Below are 25,415 nucleotides of genomic sequence, written 5' to 3' on the forward strand. Positions count from 1 at the left end.
GTAGTCTTCTATTCTCCGTGGGAGAACAGCTTGATCAGGTGGAGGCTGTGTGGCACAGGAGGTCTCCGACTGTTCTGCTGTCGGGAGCACTGCTCCTAACGCAGAGCACTTTGCTAAGTGCCGTCAGAGGGTCTGTATTGTGTCCAGGATCTTTCAGAGAGTGATCTGGTCCCTGATGCTACTACAGGGAAAGCAGGAGGCTCTGCATCTACGCAGGTGTAGCAAGAACAGAAGGGAGCTTGGGGTAGGTGAAGCCCCAACACACACCTCCAAAACCTTAAACACACAGTGTGTGTGTGTGTGTGTGTGTGTGTGTGTGTGTGCGCGCAGAGCTGCATCTCACACAAACACCCATTATCTGCCCTGTGGTTTTGGAGGCACATCATGAGACCCAAACAAAACTCCAACAGTGTTAAAATTAGAGTGAAGAAAAGAGGAGTGTGAGGGAACAGCAGGGCAGAGACGCCCACCAAACACTTACATGAACTTTGCGTAAAGGTGTGTGTGTTTCTTCACTGTCAAGACCGTTTGCTAAATTTGTTTTTAATGATTTGGGTGTTGCCCCAGTGCACATTTTCACATTCCATTCAGGTATGTTGGCTGACAGCTACGTGAACGTCTGCATGCTCTCGCCCAGGCAGAAGGGTAATTCTAGCTTTGTGGGGACTGACTGAGGGGGCTCTTGTGTGTAATGAGCCGGGCAGTAAAACATCAGAATATAAAAGTGCACTTCAGGAACAACACGCAGCGTCACGCCTCACGCGGCAAACCCCCATCACACATATATAACAACTCTGAGTGCACTCAGACGGCATGAAGAACATGACTGGGACCAAAACAAACGATGAAACCATGGTGGCGTCATGCTGGGATCTGGTGGAAGTACAAACAGCAGCCAGACTAAGGCACCAGGGTGGTGATGGGAGTATCTACATAATCTTGACTGGTTTGTAGCAGTGGACGTTTTCAGAGATTGATCACTTCAAAATGCTGAAAACTCAGTCAAGCCGAGTTGTGCTTGAACAGACAGGATGATCTGTAACTCTCCCACCGCCTTGGCGGCTCTTTAATTAACAGTAAGGGCCTGCCAGGTGTGCGACACGTGGCCTCAGCAATGCCCAACAACAGAGCTCAGACGTGCAGGACCTCTAGGTCCAGTTGGCCTAGGAGCACAGGTGAGCCGTGAAGCGCAGAGTTATGAGGTGATATTAGACCAAATGTATGAGGCACATGCCCCAGTACTGCAGGGTCATCAAGCAGGCGGTCTAAAGGACCCTCGTTGTCCCAAAACTCAGAAAACCTCCAGAACAACGGCTCTCTCTGCCACAGTCTCCCACTGTTTTTTTTTTTAAATGTTTTCTAGTTCTACCTCACAGTCCTTTCTCTCTTGGTATTAGGCCAGGCGACGATGTTTTCTTCTTCTGCGCTGTACGTACACTATACTGCCAAAAGCATTCGCTCGTCTGCTTTCGCACACATATGAACTTGAGGGATATCCTAATCTAAATCCATAGGGTTTAGTATGATGTTAGCCCACCCTTTGCAGCTATAACAACTTCAGCTGTTCCTGTGTGTTTAAGGGAAATGTTGACCATTCTTCCAGAAGCGCATGTCTGAGGTCAGACGCCGATGTCGGACAAGAAGGCCTGGCTCTCAATCTCTGCTCTAATTCATCCCAAAGGTGCTCTATTGGATTGAGGTCAGGACTCTGAGACCAGTCAAGTTATTCCACACGTGCTTTACACCACTGCATCCGACGTTCTGCATTGCGCTTGGTGATATAAGGCTTGGATGCATTATTGTTAATGTCAGATGCCAATCAAATAGAGCAGGTGAAGCCTGCTGATGGTAACAGAGGTTGTGGATTGCCATGAACTGGCACACTGATGAATATGTACATCACCCTGTCTGCCAGATGCTGTAATTTAAATAAACAACATTTTTAAAAAGGCTGAGAGAGAAAACGTTGCCCTTCAGTGGTTTTTTTCCTATTATAATATCCCATGCTAATGGATCCAGACCAAGTTTATGCCAGAATATTTTGTGAACCTACAAGAGGTGCTGTCCCATCTAAGAAGCACTGAGAAACTTCACAAGCAGGAGTGGGTGATCACACCCCCACCCCTGAACACACACACACAAACCCACACCTACACACACACCCACCATCACCCCCCCCCACCCAACCACCACTAAACACAGTCACATCCAACTCACTAAACATGAACCATTAAACATCCCAAAAGGTTCTACAGACCAATCAACCAGGACTATCCTAAAAAGTCCCACTCCTTAAAACCGTCGTCCCTCCTCACCCCTGCAGCTCTAACACACAGACTAGACACTTTCTTTCTCAGCAAAGCTTCTGTTTTTTGTATCTCCCATTTCATTTTAGCTACAGCTTTAATATCCCAAGATGCATCTCTCTGATCTCTGCCTGCTTCTCTCCAAGATGTCTGGGGCATCCTCTTTAACAAAAGAGGCTGTAATCCTACTGATCTCAGCCATCGTCCACTATCACGATAATCTCAGCGAGTGGCGGCAGATCTGCTGTGGTGTGGTGTTGGTCTGCTGCTCAGAAGGACGGCTCCACCTCCGTGGCCCACATCAGAGCACCAGCTGCTGCGTCTCCTCTCAGTCTCCATGGCTGACTGGCAGGGCGGGTGCCCAGCTGTTTTAGCTCAGAGTCTGTCTTACGCATTTATAATTCAATATTTCGTCCCTTGAATCCCATGCTGTTACCGTATCGACTGAACTTCACACTGCTGTCGTCTACTCTCGGCCTGGCGAATCCGGGAAACATCCTTGGTGAATGACCTGGACATCCGGCTGAGACGCTTTCCAGTGGATGGCACCACTCTGCTCTCCTCAGAAATCGACTGCCATCAGAGAAGCCACACTGCCAGTGCCAGCAGTTATCCAGCAGATGGCATCAGCGCTACACTGCCCAGCTCAGCCCAACCTTCTCTATCGATCAATCTCCAGCTCTCTGACCTCATCCACTACACCACTCACATGCTGCCGCTCTGCTTCCACGATTCCACCCCACATGGTTTCAATCCCCCACACACTGACCATATTCCACACCACACTATCTCACTCCACCACACACTGATTCATTGATTCACTCCACTACACACTGATTCATTGATTCACTCCACCACACACTGATTCATTCCCCTCTCTCTGGCTGGAAATGTCCTCATCAGACACCTCATCAGTGCCAGGCCACGCCCTCATCAGCCCCAGGCCACGCCCTCATCAGCCCACATCATTGCCAGGACGCGCCCTCATAGGCTCACTGTAGGCAGAGCTTGGTCTGCAAGCTTGCAGGCTACTGCAACTGACAAAATGTGTCAGCCCGAGGTGAACTCAATCTCGCCGAGTTCCTCCATATCGCCCTAGCGCTGTACACCCCTCACCAGCCACCAGCCTGTCGCTCCGCACATTCAATTTAAAAACCAGCTGTAAGCATGCAAAGCCAAAAACGGACCACACCATGCACACACACCATATCTCCCTCAGTCACACACACGCACAGTATTTCACTACTTCCATGCACAAGTACAGCCTGATTTGTTCCTTCACTACTCCGTATGTTCCAGGGTGGACTCAGTTCTCCGAGCCGTGCAAACACATGCCAGCTGAGGACCAAATATCACTTAAATGATCTTTAATGAGTTTAGCTTTTATTCCCATTAATAATAATGCACACACTGGAATTTAAATACAATTAAAACAAAGTGCAAACGCATATAAACACACACACATACCTACACAAAACACACCCGCACACACACCCACACAAAACACACCAAACACTTTTACCATACTCTACAAGTCAAGAACCTTAACCATCAATCAGAATGTTGCTGATTCAAGTCCCTCAGCTGCCAAGTTGCCACTGTTGGGCCCCTGAGCAAGACCCTTAACCCTAAAGTACTCAGTCATAAGTGTAAGTCACTTTGGATGAAAGCATCAGCTAAATGCCATAAATCTATTCATTCCACACCCAACTGAACATCCAACTAACTACATAACACTTAACACCCTACTGATGACGTAATAAACGATATTAAACTCACCTCTAAACACTCTCAACAATATTTCCCTTTCCAGCTTAATTTTCATCCACTTCTCACTCCAAAAGTGTGATAAGAAGCCTGTGTGTGCGCGCGCGCATGTCTGTGCGTGCGCATGTCTGTGTGTCTGTGCCTGCGCTTGTCTGTGCATGCACATGCGTGTGTCTGTGCATGTGTATGTGCGTGCGTGTCTGTGCATGTGTGCGTGCCTGCACTTGTGCGCGCGCGCCTGTGCATGTCTGTGTCTATGCGTGCGTGAGTGTGTGCGTGCGTGTGCATGCGTGTGTGCGCGCGTGCATGTCTGTGCATGTGTGTGCGCGCGTGCATGTCTGTGCATGTGTGTGCGCACGTGCATGTCTGTGTGCGCGCGTGCATGTCTGTGCATGTGTGTGTGCGTGCGTGTCTGTGTGCGCATGTCTGTGCGTGCGACTGTGCGTCTGTGCGCACGTGTGCATGCATGTGCTTGTCTGTGCGTGTGTGCATGTCTGTGCGTGCGCATGTTTGTGCGTGCATGTCTGTGCATGTGTGTGCGTGCATGTCTGTGCGCATGCATGTCTGTGCGTGCGTGCATGTCTGCGCATGTGTGCGTGCGTGTGTGCTTGCTTGTGCACGTCTGTGCATGTGCGTGTGCGCGAGCATGTGTCTGCGTGTGCGCGAGCGTATGTATGTGCGTGTGTGCGCGCGTGTCTGTGCATGCGTGCGCGTATGTGTGTGCATGTGCGTGCATGTCTGTGCGCGCGTGTGTATGTGCGCGCGCATGTGTGTAGGTGTGCATGCGTGCGTGTGCGCGTGTGTATATGTATGTGTGAGTGTGTTTGTGTTTGTATGTGTGTGTGTGTTTGTATGTGCGTGTGTGTGTGCGCGCGCATGTGCGTGCATGTCTGTGCGTGCGTGTGCGTGCATGCGCATGCGTGTATGTCTATGCGTGTGCGTGTCTGTGCGTATGTGTGCGTGTGTCTGTGTGCGTGCGTGTCTGTTCGTGCGTGTGCGCGCGTGCGTGTGCATGTCTGTTCGTGCGTGTGCGCGTGCATGTCTGTTTGTGCGTGTGTGCATGTCTATGCGTGTGTGCGCGTGCATGTCTATGCGTGTGTGCGCGTGCATGTCTATGCGTGTATGTGTGCGTGCATGTGTGCGTGTATGTCTATGCATGTGCGTGTATGTGTGCGTGCATGTCTGTTCGTGCGTGTGTGAATGTCTGTTCGTGCATGTGCATGCGTGCGTGTATGTGTGTGCATGTCAGCGCGTGCGTGCGCGTGCCTGTCTGTGCGTGCACGTGCGTGTCTGTGCGTGCACATGCGTGCGTGCGTGTCTGTGCGTGTGCATGTCTATGCACTTGCGTGGGCACGCATGTCTGTGCATGCATGTCTGTGCGTGCGTGTGTGCTTGCTTGTGCACGTGCATGTGTGCGCGCGTGTGTGCGTGCATGTCTGTTCGTGCATGTGCAAGCATGCATGTGCATGCGTGCATGTCTATGCGCGTGCGTGGGCGCGCATGTCTGTGTGTGTGCGCGTGTGTGCTTGCTTGTGCATGTGCGTGCATGTGTTTGCGTGTGTGTGCATGTCTGTCTGTCTGTGCATGTGTCTGTGCACACGCGCATGTCTGTTCGTGCGTGTGGGCACGTGCATGTGTGTGCGCGTGCATGTATGTGCGTGCGTGCGCATGTCTGTACGCGCATGCACATGTCTGTACGCGCGTGCACGTCTGTACGCGCGTGCACATGTCTGTACGCGCGTGCACATGTCTGTACGCATGTCTGTGCGTGCACGCGCGCGTCTGTGCGTGCATGTGTATGTGCGTATGTATGTGCGTGCGTGTGCTCGCGTGTATGTGCGCGTGCACGTGTCTGTGTGTATGTGCGCGCGTGTGCGTGTTTGTATGTGCGTGTGTGTGCGCATGTGCGTGCGTGTGTGTGCGCGCGTGCGTATGTGCGTGCGCATGTGAGTTCTCCTTGGTCACCCAGCCCTTTCTTCCAATCTTTGGCTAATTCAAAAATAATTTGACTTTGGTGAACTTCCAAATGTCAGTGTTCCAGCAGATCTGCTGATGAATGTGGGCATGCTCCAGCAGTGGAAAACAAACACTTCACTTCTAACGTCCCTTTAACCATGCCAACAACATCAAACCAGTAAACACACTCGTGTTGTGGCCAGGCATGTCTGAAACTTGGGTTTCTGTCGCGGCTGAAACGTTCTTGTTGTGCATGACTTCAGTCTACATCATCAACCACAACAGTAAGAGTTACACCCATATGTTTGCTGAGTTCAATTAGCATATCATTAGCATATCAAATTTCTCTGTTCATTGCGTATCATGATGGCCTGGAGCTTGAGAGGGAATTCTGAAGTGTCCTTCACCTCTCGCAGACATCAGACTGGAGCTACTGCCTCTAATCACAGCATAAAGACTGGAGCGCAGGAGCAGTTGCTCCAGGCCCTCAGGAGAGGAGTGATGGCCCATGATAGCAAAGGAAAACAAAGACCCCACTCAGAGAAGCTCTCTGCAGGCGAGGACACTCCAAACTCACAAAAACAAAGACTTGGATCCAAATGGGATTTTTATGCAAATAACTGCAGAAAAGCTAAACAAATTAAATAAACAGCTAGAAGCTGAGATGTGGGCTCTGTGATTGTTTACCAACTCCTCCCCCAAACACTGCCCAACTCCTCCCCCAAACACTGCCCAAACCCCAAAACCCAGCCAAACTCAGAACGTACATGAGCCAAACCACACGAGCTCCATCCCCACCTGTAGAGAGCTCCTCTCCCACAGCAGTGTGGGGGGGCTTTCGCTAGAAAAGAAGTCCTAACAGAATACTATTAACAAATTAAGGGCCCGAATGAAAAGCCAGCATTCAAGTGTGCAGGTAGCAACAAAGTGACCTGCGTCCAAGTCTCAGAGCGTGGAAGTGTCTTATGTCTGGGGTCAGCGTCTGTGAAGGTCAGAGGAGACACAGCTCACTGTCAGACCATATGTGGGTCTTCCATGCTGGAGTGGCTTAAACGCTCGGCCAGGCCAGGCACCACAGCACCACAGCTACACAGTGCCCCCTAGAGTCAGGCGCTGGTAGTGCAGTCGCTGATAAGGGGAGACGATGTGAGTTTGAAGACAGTCGTGTAGTAACGGTGATGTAGGAAGGAATGTGAGTAACACAGGGCTGAGAAAACAGCTACTGGTGAACTAATGAACACCTACAGCCAGGAGACAGCGAGAGGGATAAAGTGTGTGTGAGTGCTTACACTCGTTTGTGTGTGTACATGTCTGTGTGCATGGTTTGTGTGCGTTGGGTGTGTGCGCAACGATCGTACTCACATCCTGGAACAGCCTGCGGTCAGCAGCCAGGCGTTTGGACGCCAGCGTTTTGGTGACGTGGTAGAAGGTGAGCAGGGCGCGATGCTGCCGCAGGACATCCTGTACCTTCACCGACTCCAGCAGGACTGGGATGAGCTCGGGCCACTGGCGCGGACAATCCAGACGAGCCACCTTCGCTATCAGCACAGCGATCTGAGTGGCGATCTGGACACAACACCCACATGACTCACATTAACCTCACGCTGCCCTCACTCACCTTGGACTACAGAGCCAAGCACTACAGATGCACGCGCACACACACACACACACACACACACACACACACACACACACACACACACACACACACACACACACACCTGCCTTGTGTCTAACCTACATGTATAACAGGTTTTAGCCGTAGCGTAACGTATCCCTTCACCCAGTCAGGTCTGAATTCAAGACCCCCCATAGCACTACTGGGACTGACACAATCACTCCAGCTTAACACCCGCAACCATGAAACTGTCATGAGACACCGACACTACAGCCTTGACTTCCCCCTCACTAACACAGAAGAGCAGATGACATCTCCACTGCGGAAACGCCATACACAGCTACAAAGCTTCACATGTTTACTGGTGTTTCCAAACAAGTGTGCAAATATGCTTTTCAAAACTGATAAAAGGCAGGAATAATAACCGTAATATTAAGCATGGTCATTGATTTAGTTCTGAACACATTCAGAAAGTGTCAGCAAAGTATTAATTATAATGTACAGATGAAGACAAAAGTTTATACACACCAAGACATTTAAGATGATTTTTCACAAGCCCCAATATTTCACATCATGTTTACTCTGTTCAGTCAATTAGGAGATGGACGTTTATTTCTAAATAACAGCTAAAATACAGGACTGCGATTCATTTGTAGTGGGTCTCAGGTTTTCGTGCCCTGTTTTAAGCTGGCACTGACTCAGGTAAGTGGCTAAGGTGGTTAAGTGTGAATACATTTTTCCACACAACTGATGTGGATATGTCACTTTTGTGGGACTGTGTTCTTTTTCCTTGACTTTTGCAGTTCAGGCCACACATCGTCCATGAGATTCTAGTCAGGGCTTTGTGGTGGCCACTACAATACTTTCACTTTGTCTATAACCAATAATCTATAATCAATGTTGTCACAAGGAGGAACATTTAGGATTAAACTCCTGCTGGAAGTTTGACCATATTTGAACTTTCGGGTTGATGTGGCACACCATCGTCCCCTGTCCTGGAGTTCTCTGGCCTGTCCTGGTGATGCCTCATGAATGGCAACATATGTGTGGACATGTGTGTGTGTGTGTGAGAGATAATCTTCATATATTAGAAGTATGAGATTATCTTCACTCTGCTTATTATACACTGCAGAATGTACTTTTAACTCTTTGTATACTGCCCACTATCCACTGTTAACACCAAATAATGTGCAATTCCTTATCTTAAACGTCACAGACTGCACTAATTTACTATGGCAAATCATAAGCTTCCTTATACTGCATATTCATGAAGTGTGAGATCATCTGACCCTCCCACATGGCATGTCTCTACTCGAGTAACATACAAATACTGTGGATGCCCAAGGGAAGAAGGTTCCTCCACATTTTACTCCAGATAATAACACCTAATCAAAATGGCTCAAATTCCTTTCTGGGGTTGAGGTGATGCCCTATTTCAAAAGTGTGTAGCAGGAATATCATGGCAGAATATAAAACCTGACTCAAGCTGAAGGAACAGCTTTCCTCACACTCACTGGACGTAACGTGGATGAGAAGAGGGTCAGTCTTTATTTTTAAACAAGTCACTGCAAGCAATGAGAATATAACAAAATGCACAGCTACAAATCAATGTTATATGATATGACACACTGACATTTCTGAAACTGCTAAAAGTCATGACCTTTCCCACGCTTATCTCCCGCTATATGGAGTCAAAGCCTGTCAGATAGACCAGAAATATAGAACCTTCTTTGTGGAGACTGATTTCTCACAGAGTTTAAAACAACAACAACAACTGTGCAGGGTCTTTGAACTGAGAATATCTTTATCTTGGGTATGAACCTTTGGCTTCAGCGGTATTTACCAGTGAAACTACTGTAGCACTAAGATGGGCTCTGATGTGCATCCCTGCCAAACCCTTTTGTCTCCCACTCAACAACATCAGGGTGCAGAGCTGGTGTGTCCTACAACCGCTGCGAGCACACGGGACAACAGACGTCTGCTCTGATCAGAGCAGGAGTGTCGCCCCAGGAACTCAATTAGTCTGACGGAGGCCAGCGAATGCTACAGTCACTGACGAGGAACAGAACGCCTGTGAACACAGGCTAAGCGGATGAGCATACCATCTCCTCAGCAGAGAGAGAGTGCGAGTGCGAGTGTGAGTGTGTGTGTGTGTGTGTGTGTGTGTGTGTGTGTGTGTGTATGTGTGTGTGTATGCGTGCGTGCGCACCCTGACCTGGTTGACTGGTTCGTTGAAGTTGGTGATGAGTCCAGCTCGGAGAGATGCTTTCTCTTCTTCTGAGAGCGCGCTAGATAAGGACAGAGAGACCACAGTCACTATGTGTTCCAGGTGCCTACATTTACTCTGTCATGTTCATGTCGTAATGCTTTGAATTTGTACTTTTAAGAATTGTTTTAAAAAGGTGGCACTTCTTAGACTCAAGGACATTTGTGAAGTCAAACACGTAGGCGGCTTTGATTCTGTTACATTCGTCCACGTTCCTCTCATTACATTTGGAAATAATTCAGCTCCTGGTGTCAATCGTGACCTAGGCTGTCAGGTGTGGTGGGTTCTGAGAATCCAGGTGACCACTGTGTGGCAGAACTTTGCGCCAGTGAATCAGCCGAGCGGAGACCAGAAAGCAGACAACCACAAGGCTGTCCTATTCTGACATTTCTGGAAAGTGGCCTTTTCTTCAAGGCTCACATACATGTGCACAGACGCTCTCATAATGTTGCTGTTCTCTCATAATGTTCATTTCTGAACATAAAGTACTGCAATCCCACGTCAAGGATATTCTCACAGAGAAACATACCAACGATGCATAAATTAAACACAAGCAACAGAAGACGGGCGGCCAGTCAGCAGCTGATGTGAGACGTGACACCCAGCAGTGCATACAGCACACTGAGACAGTCATTCAAGTCAAAAAGATTGTCCACGGTTATGAAGATTTAGGCTGTTACTGTTTTTATATATTTATACTTCTTTAGACCACCTACGCGTGTAATGTAAATATCCTGAAAATATAAAAGTCTGGTTACCTCGGGCAAGAGGTCCAGACTACTCCCACATTTTGCACCAATCACAAAGTGGTCACCAAATCCATACGCACAAATATCAAGCACCATAGCCTAGTAACGCAGGTGTAGCTAACTGGAGGTGGAATACAGACTCTAGTAATCTGGGATTCAGGAGGATTATAGCCTTGCTTCTGCTGACCACTTGGACAAAAATCCAGAGCAATAAACACTGTAGTTAAGGAGCCACATCACGCACCTTCACACGTTATTTATGTGATGCTAAGTTAATTAAAAGTATCCAACATGAGGAGACTGGACATCGCTTGAAGGTCAAACAAGTTTTATTACAATTGATGAGATTGTGAAGTTATGTTCTGGATGTGCAGCTTCATTTATTTACTCGTCAATCATTCTGGTTTGTTTCCTTTACGCTCACACACATGCGCGTGCAGACACAAACACACACACCTCACTAGACTGGAACTAAGCACTTCAAGTCAGAGTGTTAACTGGGCTGGAATAAACACTACAGCTCAGAGTGTTTACTACAGAACTGGGCTGGAATAAACACTACAGCTCTGAGAGTGTTTACTACAGAACTGGGCTGGAATAAACACTACAGCTCTGAGAGTGTTTACTGCAGAACTGGGCTGGAATAAACACTACAGCTCAGAGCGTTTTACAGAACTGGGCTGGAATAAACACTACAGCTCTGAGAGTGTTTACTATAGAACTGGGCTGGAATAAACACTACAGCTCAGAGTGTTTACTACAGAACTGGGCTGGAATAAACACTACAGCTCAGAGTGTTTACTACAGAACTGGGCTGGAATAAACACTACAGCTCTGAGAGTGTTTTACAGAACTGGGCTGGAATAAACACTACAGAGAGTGTAGCCCAGAGATGTCCCAGCTCTCTTTGCTCTGTGATGAAGGCATTTAGAACGTTCCTCGTCAAAACACTCAGCATCTCCGTGAAGAAGAAACTACAGATTGTGCCATTTTCTGACACAGTGAACACCGTGTGGTGAAACTCATCATATCCATCCACCCCAAAACATCCCACCCCCTGACTGGCAAAGAGCCTTGACAGAAAATTCAAGAAGACGACCTGAGACTTACTGAGGTGCAACTCGTCTCCAGTAGCGATCGATGCCATTCTTGAAGTAGAGCACTGCCAACCATCTGACGTTGACATCTAACATGTGATTGTTGAAGATGCTCTACAGAAGAACAATGCAAAGGAATTACTGATAAAAGACATCACGGCACATTTACACTAAATTTACGGCATTTACCTGACACTTTTATCCACAGCCACTTACAATTATGACTGAACACAACTTGTGTAATTGAGAGTTAAGGGTTTTGTTCTGAGTTCATGAGTGACTGGGAACACACGTCTACAGCTGACGAGGTGAAACTTCACCCTGAAGTGACTGGGAACACAAGTCTACAGTTCACGAGGTGAAACTTCACCCTGAAGTGACTGGGAACACAAGTCTACAGTTCACAAGGTGAAACTTCACCCTGAAGTGACTGGGAACACAAGTCTACAGTTCACGAGGTGAAACTTCACCCTGAAGTGACTGGGAACACAAGTCTACAGCTGACGAGGTGAAACTTCACCCTGAAGTGACTGGGAACACAAGTCTACAGTTCACGAGGTGAAACTTCACCCTGAAGTGACTGGGAACACAAGTCTACAGTTCACAAGGTGAAACTTCACCCTGAAGTGACTGGGAACACAAGTCTACAGCTGACGAGGTGAAACTTCACCCTGAAGTGACTGGGAACACAAGTCTACAGTTCACGAGGTGAAACTTCACCCTGAAGTGACTGGGAACACAAGTCTACAGTTCACAAGGTGAAACTTCACCCTGAAGTGACTGGGAACACAAGTCTACAGCTGACGAGGTGAGACTTCACCCTGAAGTGACTGGGAACACAAGTCTACAGTTCACGAGGTGAAACTTCACCCTGAAGTGACTGGGAACACAAGTCTACAGTTCACGAGGTGAAACTTCACCCTGAAGTGACTGGGAACACAAGTCTACAGTTCACAAGGTGAAACTTCACCCTGAAGTGACTGGGAACACAAGTCTACAGCTGACGAGGTGAAACTTCACCCTGAAGTGACTGGGAACACAAGTCTACAGTTCACGAGGTGAAACTTCACCCTGAAGTGACTGGGAACACAAGTCTACAGTTCACAAGGTGAAACTTCACCCTGAAGTGACTGGGAACACAAGTCTACAGCTGACGAGGTGAAACTTCACCCTGAAGTGACTGGGAACACAAGTCTACAGTTCACGAGGTGAAACTTCACCCTGAAGTGACTGGGAACACAAGTCTACAGTTCACGAGGTGAAACTTCACCCTGAAGTGACTGGGAACACAAGTCTACAGTTCACGAGGTGAAACTTCACCCTGAAGTGACTGGGAACACAAGTCTACAGTTCACGAGGTGAATACTCCGCTGTGAGAACTCAAAGGTGGGTGGTGTAGACTGCAGCCCTGCTGTGTGAAGAACACCATAACTGACCTGATGTCTAAAATATTCATGTCACACAAAACACATTATTTGAGAGTGCATGGCAAAAATATATTCCTATCAACACAATTATACAGAACAGTGCAATTCCCATCAGACCCGCTTAATATTCTCCGTCCACAAAAAAGAACAACTATTTCAAGAAAAATTCAAAACATACCACCTTTAAAAACATCTTTTTTAATGATGAATACTCATAAATAAAACATAGTCTGGGGAAGTCAATGCAGATAATTGCAAGAAGTTGGTTCAAAAGACTATAAAGTGACAAAATAAAGAAATGGTTGTAACCACAGACACTGTTCCTACACCTTATTAACCAGCACCACAGGATGAGAGTAGCTGGTTTCAGCCAGTCTCCAGGTCACCGTCTCCGGGTACCTGTACCAAGACACACTTGGCCCAGAAGAACAGAGGACCCCTAAGCTAAACCACGCCCACACCAACCTCCATCAACCTTCTGGGTGTATATGGATGGACTCCTGATGGATTACACCTATATCATAACTTCACTCGACACTACTGCGCCTACATCCGCCCACGGAGATGTGCCTGACCAAACCGGCCAGAGGAACCCGTTAGCAGCCTGAGGGCTGAGAGGAATGTTTAGGTATATCTATAGAACAAGTCATTAAAGGAAACACACTGTTCACTTCAGGAACCCGTCAAAGTCTCTCATTTCTATTTTCCAAGGCAGTTCAGGTTCTCTGATTAGTTCTCTGACAGTTTGATAACTAAGAGGCTTTCAGAGAGAACAACACACAACACTGAGCATCTCTGCAACCATCTCGGGGTGTGTCCTAAATCTGCCCCAGACACCCAGCACTCCGCAGGGACTCCAACACAAACACACAAATCAGTCCATTAAAAATATACAGCAGGCTTAGATCACATAACTCTGCTAAATACGTCCGATAAAAGCAAGATGACCACTTACAGTTCTAACAACCATCTCTGAGAGTCTCACCTGGTGTAAAAATAAACTACCATATAGCCCAACTCCCAAGTAGGTGGGGCAGGTAGTGTAAGGTTAGGTGCGACTGTAGGTGGGGCTACTGGTGAGGAGGGCAACTCTTACCAGCAGCACAGTGTAAAAGCCGGGCTGAGTCTCCCATTGGCGCAGCTGTTCCTCCGCAGGCTTTAGCACAGCTGTGTCCTGGCTGGCTGCCTGTGTCAGTGCCTGGAGCACCACTGAGCTAGCGCTCTGGACATCCATTGGGGAGCCTGCCGACACACACACACACACACACACACACACACACACAAGTGCTGAAGGTTCATCACCAGACTGAAGAAGAGCTCTTCTATGGCAGCGACCTCCAGCTCACTCCTCCGTGTCCAACCAAAGAACTGATAACATTCAACATTTATACTGTTTACCTACTTATTTATATTTATTGGTCCTAGAACACCCAATCGCCTGTAAACATGCAAATTGAACCATGTATATTTAAATGATAAACTTTGCCGTGTCCTGTGTAAATCATGTGAAATCTCACTGTGCCCGGGTACAGTGCAAATAAAGATTCTGTTGTATTCTCCTGTTATATTACTGCAGTTGGAAGAAGCATGCTAATATCAGAAAAGGTTCATTGTCTTTTATAAATGACCTGTTTACTCATTAAGCAAAGTCACTTTCTCCTGTGCAGAAAGTGACACTTCACATTTCAGGAAGGTTTTAGAATATAAAAATACAATGGACCCGAACTGTTTTTGTTCCCCATGGTACTAAAATTAACATGCGTTTATAGTGTCTGTGGTGTCTGTTGATCTTTGTAAAATTAATGAATGATTTTGAGTTTAACATGTCTTACAGCCACTGTACTTCATATACAGTGTTTAGTGTGAACTTGCTTTAAAATGCATAAAGATAATATTACCGGTTATTAATAGTGGTATCAGCCACAACAACATGCTAATTATCAGTTATTGTATCAGCCCTTGGGTTTTGTGGGTTGGTTTTTTTGTCCAAGTGTCTGTAGGTCAGTATCAGAGCAGGAGACTCTTCTGAAGTCAGAGGTTCACACCGTCCTGAAGCTCTTAAAGTGCTTTTCTGAGCACCAATCTGACCATCTGAACTACAGATGGCTCTAGACGGCCTGATAACCAGACTGGCAAAAAGCTTAGCGTGAAAATGATGGTAGAAGAGTCATTTCAAAGTGGCCACCAGACGGCAGCACATCCCTATATGTCTAAACACCACAGAAAGTTACAAAAGTTCAAAGAAGTACTTAGCTAGCAAAGCACAGCGAGTCACATCATGAATCACAATTGCCAAAAGCAAAGGGAAACTTTTTCTAAGGCATTTTCTCAGAAAATAAGGACATGTGGTTGTGCACTAGCCGCGAGCCTTTACTTCAAAGTAGTTCAGACACAGGCAGTGCGGGTCTATGAGTCCCGGGACTGGAAGCCTTTACAGACATCCTCTGCTCCTCCAGGCAGGACATCCCGGCTCGGGCACCGTTTTTGATCGTATGGCAACTCTGCCATCTAGTGGCACAATGTAACAATATTCACAGAGCAGGTCCTGTCAGACAAAATACATGCAATCCTGGAATTATACATGAGTGGGAATACAAGTAAAACACAGTTTACACAGGCAGCAACATGCACACAGAAATGTGAATATGCCAAGCCAAAGGCCATTCACTAGATTAATAATGTCTAGAATGTCTAAATATCTACAGTTGTGTGAGATTACAGATTAATAATGTCTAGAATGTCTAAATATCTAAGGCTGTGTGACAAGCAGATCTGAAACCCCTTAAGGTTTTAATCTAGGCTGCAAGCAGGTGACTGACGTCAAACATCCCTGTCTGGACACGCATCACTCTGTACACCTGTGGTGTTGCCACCAAATTCAACCACAACACGTTTTAAACAGCACAGTTTAAACACTGCTAGAAATATCCCTGAGAAATGAATCACTGCTTACGATTTTGTTCAGTAATAAAGACACATGATCTAGAATCTATTGGGCTACGATTGGGGATATACAAACAGCAATGTGGGAAACAGTGCTTACACGCACACACGCACACACACACACACATATAAAATGAAAAACAACAGTGTATGATTACTAACAAATCGCACATGTGTTCGAAAAAGATATTAAAGGTAACCAACATCCAAACCAACATCCTAATCAGTACAATCACAGTGTCACTTCCATCACAAAGTTGCAGGCAGCTACCAGAAATGATCCAGATGTGATCACCGCGGCTCCAACCTGTCCACCAGCTCCTCCAAGACAACTCGGAACGCTCCGCAAAACATCACACGGTCCAACACATACACTCCCTGCAGGCACCTTTGAGGTGAACTGGATTTTCTGTGTTAAACCAATTACGTAGAATATTGCATACAGGTATCAAAGTTAAGAAACGATTTTAGAGTGAAAAATTGGTTCGCTTTTCATTGTTGTATTAATTCTCAAATTCCCATCAAGTGTATTAACCAAGATGATTTTGTATTTTAACAGACAAATATGTTTATGTTTACTTTGGCACATATAATAAACAAATTTCTGCATCACCATTTATCATAAAAACACCAACTCACTCTAGAAGGTTCTTCTATTTTTTATATGTCAAGCAAGGAAAACATTGTTATTCTTTCAGAATTGCCACTGGACTGGAGATTTCTCTTTAAAGATCATCCATCTGTTGGGCTTTGTATCATCTTACATAATCACAACTTTGGCATCTGTAAAACAGCACTTAGGCAGGGCTACCAATTCACTACTTCCCATTTTAGGAATAGGTGTGAACCTGTTAGAAAGTGTTAAAAAAAATCTCAGGAAACAAAATCACTTCTCTGTTACAGAAATGTCCAGTTAGCTGCCTGATGCCACCAGTGTAAAAAAAGTGAAGAAGTCGGTTCATCTTCAGTCTGCTTTAGAACATATTTAATCTTGAATCCGGACAGTGGAGTGGTAACGTACCAATAAAGCGGACCTAACGTCGACCTGGACAGTCTTTACAGCGACTTGAAGACAGTAGTTATAGCACTTAAAATGGGTCAGTGGCGTCTCAGTCGTGAAGGTACTGGTCTAGTAATCAGAAGGTTGCTGGTTCAAGTCCCACCACTGCCAGGTTTTCACTGTTGGGTCCCTGAGCAAAACCCTCAATTACTCAAGTTGTGTTCAGTCAGAGTTGTAAATCGCTTTAGATAAAAGCGTCAGATAAATGCCGTAAATATAAGATCAGAGCTGCTGAACTGAACCGAGCCACACAGCAGGTGCTGCCATGCTAGTTATCTGGCAGGTCAGAGTCATGACTAGCATTACCTTACTGGGGTAGCAGGCGTGTCCAGCAACCATAGCAGCAGCAAAACCTGGTAACGCTGTGCTAAGTCATTCCAGTATCCGATCAGTACCAAGCACAGTGGTACTGGTTACACGTTAACACCCAACTGTGTAGCTTTAGCCATACAACGGGGAGAGCCCACTGGACACACCAGACTGCTGGCTCAGACGGTCGCTATAGCAACCTTGTTAACCTGTCCAGCAGCCGCGAGCCCGGCGTGTAGTAACGTCTCGCACGTTGTTTTTCCCGGTACGCACCTTTCACGAGGTTTCCACAGCTCGAGCTACCGGACTGTCCACCGTCACAACACGCGCTGTAAGGATGGCGCCATCCAGTGACGTCGCCGAGAGATGACGAAACACGCGGCGGTCACGGGTGCGCGAGGACAGGATCCTGCTCGGCGTCGCCTGAAAGTGCCGCGAGACGTCAATGAAGCGCGAGGCACGTGCGGCGGGCGCACGTTCAGCCCGACATTTCCGCGTGCGTAGAGTAAAGGGCGCTGTAGTAAGAGACGTGCAAGTGTGGAGGCGCACAACGTGTGAGGACAAGCATGTGTGTGTGTGTGTGTGTGTGTGTGTCTCTCTGCTATAGGTGTAATTACACGAATTGTCCGACAGGTGGTGCTGTCCCCAAACGGCCAGTGATGCAGGAACTCACACAGTAAATAGAAAATAGTCCACTACTAGCGAAAAGAAACGAGTGTTGGAAAGTTTTTACAACGCCACATTACTGCAAACTAAATATCTCGTAGGGTGTGTCCACTAGTTCACGCAAGTTCGTCCATAGTGTGCCACACTAAGTGCTCCCAAGATTTTCAGGAACTGAAATCTTGTTTTTTGTGTTGTTTTTAGCCAAATTATTGCAGGGTGGTTAAACGTATAGTCAATAAAAGAACGCAATAAACTTTGTGTCTGTATAATAATTCTGGGTGTTGTGTGTTATATTCAGATTCAGAGATCTTGCTTAGAAGAAATGGAAAATAAAGTGTGTGTGTGTGTGTGTTAGAGAGGGAAACATCTCTGTTCTCTGGAAACAGAGTCTAATGACTTTAAACACCCGTGGTAACTCCCAGAAAATGTCCAACTTCAGCTCCATTTCAGCAGAAGGCGTCAAACTCTCTCCAGCTGAAATATTTCAGGACAATAGAACTATCAACCTGAAGCGGTGGACCAAACGTGGGCTAAATCTCCTATAGTAACACTGAACTCAAGTAACCCCGCTTAAGGTGAGCCCACACCTCTCCCAGCCAATCAGACGCCATTCAGGAATCATGCAAACCCTGTAGGCCAATCAACATTGGAAGAGATTTTTTTGTTTTCGCTCATGGGAAGCTTTTTGAAATTGGATTTTATGACTAAGTTCACACCCACATGCTGGATAGGTTAAATGTGTCAGAATGAAAGGAGTTAACTCCTGTTTCTGCTTTTCTTTTTCTTTAAAATTGTTCCAGTTGCTTCCTTCACTGCAGACACAACAGGGCCACATGTGTGAGCGGGGCCAGACCCTGTGGGTCTGGGACACTGGCTAGTGTGTTCCGGCTCCCACTCTGGGAACATCCCACTGACCCGTGGGTCTGGGACACTGGCCAGTGTGTCCCGGCTCCCACTCTGGGAACATCCCACTGACCCGTGGGTCTGGGCTACTGAGGCCATTCCAGACTGTACAAAGTTTCACATATCTGAAGTCTGAGAGCTGGACTTGGTCAAGATACTATTTATAATAATAATAATAATAATAATAATAATAATAATAATAAGAAGAAGAATCTTTATTTTTATTGCACTTTTTATTTTGAGTCTAAAATCTTTGTGCTTTACATACTACAATTACCACACATTATGAAATGTAAAATAAAGTTCAAACTAGAGAAGACAGGGCTAGATGAGATTATTTGTTTACATTCACATTTCTTTACACAGATATGAGACCCAAATAACAAAGCTTAAAAAAAAGTAAAACTAATTATTTAAATACCTGATTTAAAGAGAAAATAAAAAATATAATTAAATAAAATTAATTAAAATGTAAAAATATATATTTATATATATATTTTAAATATAATATTAAAGTGCATTGATGATATATAGGCCAGATTAAACTAGTAAATGTGGATTTAAAAATATCTGTAGCACTTGAATTTCCAAAATTTTCTCCATTCCAGAGTTTAGAAGCTATATGAGAAAAACATCTTCCGCCAACTGGAAGTGTTTCCAGTAGATATACCTCAGAGAAACAGAGGACAGCTCGTGATGCTTAGACACCAGTGTTTAGTGCTTATCAAAGCTTTGCATTTAAAGGCTCAATGCCAAACAAGAGTTTGTAGGCGCTTGAGGAACCTCACGGGCAGACAGCAGAGCAGCTGAACCCTGGGGTCGTATCTCTAACACTTCTTCCCTGGTAAGGACACAGACCAGATGAAGCCTTTTAATAAAAGGACAGCAGGGCATGCAGCCAGAGTCTCTTTCCTGCAGTCTACGCGAGAGCCTAGGAAAGAACACGCAAATACGCAAGCATACCAACACGCAAACACACTAACATGCCAACATGCAAACAAACACACAGACACGCAAACTTGCAAACACACGTGTTTCTGTGCAGCATGTAGGATTAGCACATAGTCAATTTTGGTAACAATTTGATCATATGTAATGGTGAGATTTGAATTATTGTGGAACTCAGTAAGAGACCAGCTTCAAGAGTTGCTGTCATCAGGAAAGATCCTTGAACATATTTGTGTGTTATTGGAGCTTCTAAGGAAGCATTCATTTGTTTAAACACTCTCACGTTTGTACGTAGCTGTGCTGTTATGGGGCTGAATCATGCTGTTTGGGTTGGAGAATAAATATTATGTCCTACTACTCTGCAAAATAAGTAGGAGTTCTAAATTCACTTCACTAAGGAGAATTTCTGCTGCTGTAATTTCCTGCTCTAACACAACGTACTGGACTTGACTTGTTTATGCGCAGTGTGATTCACAGCTGGGAACCCCCATAAACTGTGGATTAGACAGACGCCTACAGGAGGAGACCTGTGTCTCCCGAGCACAGTCGACACTGTTCTCACGTCTGCACTTCTACACCATTTTCTCACGTCTGCACTTCTACACCATTTTCTCACGTCTGCACTTCTACACCATTTTCTCGTCTGCACTTCTACACCGTTCTCTCGTCTGCACTTCTACACCGTTCTCTCGTCTGCACTTCTACACCGTTCTCTCGTCTGCACTTCTACACTGTTCTCAGGTCTTGACCGGTCACACGAAGAAGGAAACTCTTCCAGATGTGCTTCAGGCCTTCGGGAGACGGCTGTCACTCTGGAAGCATTCACCCCACACACTCTTCTCTATCACCCTTCCACAGCAAACACCCAAACCATGAAGTCTGGGTGATGTTAATGGAACAGATCTCTCTGGTCCTTTTTAGGTTACTGTGACATTAAATACTGTGGGCTTGTCAGCTTTGTATTTAAACACACACTGGATTTCAGAGTTTTGCTCAGAGCGGGTCAAACGTCCTGGTGTTTGAGCACCAACACATTGAACCATGACCATCTGCCACGTTTTAAACACAAAGGTTTCTCCCACAAAACCAGAGTCCTGCTCTGCCCTCCCTGCCTCACCCTGCATGCCACATGGAGAGAGTCCCTTTCTGCCAGGTCTGATCCATTGCTCCTCTCTGCTTGTATCCAGAGGATCTTCCTCTGCTATTCTTTACCTTCTCTTACTTGCTTTCCCATGAGAATGTCTCAGACTTCCCACGATGGACTGGGATTGTGAAATGTGCAGTGCTGCGTTTCTGAGTGTCTGCTTTTGTTGAGCGAGTAAATGGCTTGAATCCATCATTGTGTCCGTGAACAGACACATCTCTGTGGTTGCGCGTGCGGGAGCAAGGCGTCTGCACTCTGCTCCGTGGTGCAAGGCCTGTACCCATGTACATGAACTTAAAAGAGAATCAAGTCTGTACTCCAAGTTTTTTAGAAATGGCTTTTGGATAAATAAGAAGGTTGTTGAAATTATGCAATGTATTCTGACAGTATTGTTAAAAAATACTGAAGTCTTGACTTCCCATTCACTCACTTGGTCCTCTACCTTCTGGAGAGGTTGCACTCTTCACTGCTGTAGGCTAAACGATGCAGTCACACGGAGACGGAAACTCTTCCAGATGTGCTTCAGGCCTTCCGGAGACAGTGGTCACTCTGGAAGCATTCACCCCACACACTCTTCTCCATCACCTTTCCACTCAGCTCACTGTTACATCCAGGAGTCTGCAAGCAAAGTGTCACCACACCCAAAACATGCAGGACTTCGGGTTGTGGTCTGAACCCGTTTGGTTAAGGGTGCTGATTAATGTGATGCATATTATTAATAACATTATTACTGCTATTATTTACTGCAAGAAAATGAAATAGATTTCAAAAGCACTTGTAATCCAGCTGTCTGAATTCAGGACTAACGGTTATGTTATTTACAATAGGCATATATATATATATATATATATATATATATATATATATATATATATATATATATATATACACACACACACACACACACACACACACACACACACACACACACACACACACACACACACACACAGCAGGTGAAATAAGTATTGAACACAGCACCAATTTTCTAAATTGGTAAATACATTTCTAAAGGTGCTGTTGACATGAAATTCTCACCAGATGTTGGTAACAACCCATTCAGTCCACACATGCAAAGAAATCAAACCACAGATGTCCATAAATTATGTGTAATAATGAGAAATGACACAGGAAAAAGTATTGAACACATGAAGAAAGAGGTGCAAAAAGCCATGAAAAGTCATGACACCAGCTGAACTGTATCAGAAATTAGATTGCAATGCTGCCACTTAGTGCAAATTAATATCAGATGGTTCAACTGATGGCCTATAAAAAGGTGTCTCATTACCAAGGTGCCACACAAGAAACATCTCATGTTGGGTAAAACATGTGAGCTTGCTCAAGACCTTTGCAACGTTATTGTTGCGAAAACATACTGATGCCATTGGTTACAGAAGAATTTCTAAACTACTGAAGGTTCCAGTGAGCACTGTTGGGGCCATAATCCAGGAGTGACAAGCACATAATTTCACCATAAACCGGCCACAACCAGGTGCTCCCTGCAAGATTTCAGACAGAATGAAAAGAATTATCAGAAGAGTTGTCCAAGAGCCAAAAACCACCTGTGGAGAGCTACAGAAAGAACTGGAATCAGCAGGTACATTGTTTTAAAGAAAACAATAAGTAATGTATTCAACCTCCATGGCCTGTATGCACGCTCACCACGCAAGACTCCATTGCTGAAGAAAAAGCATGTTGAAGCGCATTTAAAGTTTCCTCAACAACATTTAGACAAGCCTGTGAAATACTGGAAGAATATAGTCTGGTCAGATGAGACCAAAATTGAACTCTTTAGATGCCATAATACATACCATGTTTGGAGGTCAAAAGGCACTGCATATCACCCCAAAAGCACCATTCCAACAGTGACGTTTGGGGGTGGGAACATCACGGTGTGGGGCTATTTTTCAGCATACGGAGCTGGCACGCTTCATATACTTGAAGGTAGGATGAATGGACAAATGTACTGAGACATTCTTGATAAAAATCTGCTGCCATCTACCAGGAAGATGAAGATGAAACGAGGTTGGACATTTCAGCAAGACAATGATCCCAAACACACAGCCAAGGAAATGCAATTGGTTTCAGAGAAAGAAAATAAAGCTGCTAGAATGGCCCAGCCAATCACCTGACCTGAACCCAACTGAACATCTACGGAAGGAACTAACGCTCAGAGTTCATAGAAGGAGCTGATGGAACCTTCAGGATTTGCAGAGTGTTTGTGTGGAAGAATTATGTTAATAGTACCATTAAAAATATATTTACTTAGAAAGTTGGTGATGTTCAATACTTATTTCACCCACTGTATACAAATATATTTTGGCTTACAACCCAGTACAAAATTTATTTGTCAAAAAGGAAGGTGAAACTGGAGAGAAAGATGGTATGTTTACAAACATGTTTACTCCCAGGTTTCAATGTCAGGGAGAGTGAACCAAACAAAAACACCAAGTCAAACCTTAAATAGCCAGAATATTCTAACACTAGAATGCTTGGGTGCATGTAGCCAACAATTCAAAACAGAAAATATGTATGTTTAGAACTCTAGAAACTCTAGGAGAATTCATATATTTCCTAAGATCTCTGTCATCATACCCTCGTGTAACAAAAATCTCAGGTTCCAACACCTAAACTTTCTGTTTTTCTTTAAGAGGCCAGTTCAATCTTTTGGGTTTGGGTTTGGTCGTGAAGATTATCATAATGCTCCACTCATCTACTGCCTGCTTTGTTCATTTATCTGAGGTTTCATTGAAAGAAGAAAAAAATTGTGCCACTGCCGCTGTTGGGCCCCTGAGCAAGGCCCTCAACCTGCAATTGTTCAAGTTATAATTGTAAGTCGCTTTGGACAAAAGCGTCAACTAAATGCCGTAAATGTGTTTCCCACTAAACTTCAAATTTCTAAGGTCTACCACCCTGCTGATTGTCTACGTAACACAGAAGAATTATACCCCCTCCTATTCTTCTAGGAATTTTCAACCTCCTTTCACACAAATTTATGGCATTTATCTGAGGCTTTGGATAAAAGTGACTTACAATTCTGTCTGAACACACCTTGAGGGTTAAGGGTACAGTACTGTCATCACTGAGACACCACACTTCCTGTGTTATCATCCTTAGACCTGACCTTCAGCAAATCTCCTCCAACTCACAAATCAGGAAATGTACTTGAACTAATCTTCACAGGTCTGACCCAACGCCTAACAGGACCTCATAACCAGCATGATTATTCAGATCGGATTTCTTTCATTTTCACGTTCATTTTCTCCCATACACACAGGCTCTCTCTTGACAACATGTTCTCCCCAGCACACCCTGAATGATGTTCTCCTCTTGCCTGCTGTCAGTACCCTCTGCTCCTCTCGTTCTTGTCAGCAGTGAAACTCTGACCTGTTCTCAGGACTCCTGCTCTGAACTCCAGGGACTATATGACACCTGCTCTGTTCTTTAATGTTACTTGAATAGAAACTATTTGGCCTTTTCTAAAAGATTAATTCTGTAATTGAAACTATGCTGGGCTCTTGCATAACTTCGAGGTTGCGTAACATTACCAGCTTCCGTTTGGCGAGCATGGGTGGTATACCAAGCATACCAGACTCCTGTCACACCTGCCTTTGTTCTAACACACTCTCATGTGTGACAGACACCGCAGTGCATTCGGGGGGAAACTTGTGCATGGTCCTGTCTGTCTAATGGTCAGTAACCAAGAGAGTCTACAGTCTTAACTTGAAGGGGCGTTGTGATCTTGAGTTTGCATGTGGCCTGTTAGAGTGTGTTAGAGTGTGTTCCTGGATTTGAAACACGTTCTGTGACATTCCTCCCATGGGAGGGACATTTAAGTAGCAGGTGACTCATACTCATCCTACCATGGTGTATCTTGGCACAGAAACAGACAGGAGAAAGCATTTACACTAAAACACGAGGGTGGCCATAGGGACATGTGTCCTAAACAGTAGCCCTGTTTCAGAGGTAGTGGCAGGTATTTGACTAGTAATTGGTTGCTGGTTGCTGGTTCAAGACCCACCCTTGGGCCCCTGAGCAAGACCCAATTACTCAAATTGCAAAGTGTCTGATCCTTTAGGTCCTTGTACACTGGCCATGTTAATATTAGCAGTCTGACACAGCTACGTCACTTCAGACTTTATTACATCTTCATTTTCTAACACTCTAGAAACTGTCTCCTGTGTCATGAATGTCATTAGAACAGAAGATGCTTAAGTCTAGGACTCATTCAAGCAGAGATAACATCAAATAAAATT

The 25,415-nt window shown here is 45.4% G+C and overlaps 1 protein-coding gene across 2 annotated transcripts in view; it reads right to left on the bottom strand.

Moving 5' to 3' along the window:
- The window catches only part of ipo11 (importin 11), a 67,102-nt gene extending 49,158 nt beyond the window's left edge, over nucleotides 1-17,944 (bottom strand). The window contains exons 1-5 of one of the 2 annotated variants that reach the window (XM_035536173.2): nucleotides 17,772-17,944; nucleotides 14,283-14,428; nucleotides 11,773-11,873; nucleotides 9,863-9,935; nucleotides 7,392-7,595 (exon numbers count right to left, since the gene is read on the bottom strand). In XM_035536173.2, coding sequence (XP_035392066.2) covers nucleotides 7,392-7,595; nucleotides 9,863-9,935; nucleotides 11,773-11,873; nucleotides 14,283-14,420 — 516 coding nt within the window. In that variant the 5' untranslated portion in view covers nucleotides 14,421-14,428; nucleotides 17,772-17,944. The remainder of the gene's footprint in view (nucleotides 1-7,391; nucleotides 7,596-9,862; nucleotides 9,936-11,772; nucleotides 11,874-14,282; nucleotides 14,429-17,771) is intronic. The other variant, XM_035536174.2, reaches the window with a different exon arrangement.
- Between the last annotated feature and the right edge of the window lie 7,471 nt (nucleotides 17,945-25,415).

The sequence above is a fragment of the Electrophorus electricus genome, chromosome 20 (assembly GCF_041902795.1).
Source record: "Electrophorus electricus isolate QZ-2024a chromosome 20, ASM4190279v1, whole genome shotgun sequence".
NCBI lineage: Eukaryota > Metazoa > Chordata > Actinopteri > Gymnotiformes > Gymnotidae > Electrophorus > Electrophorus electricus.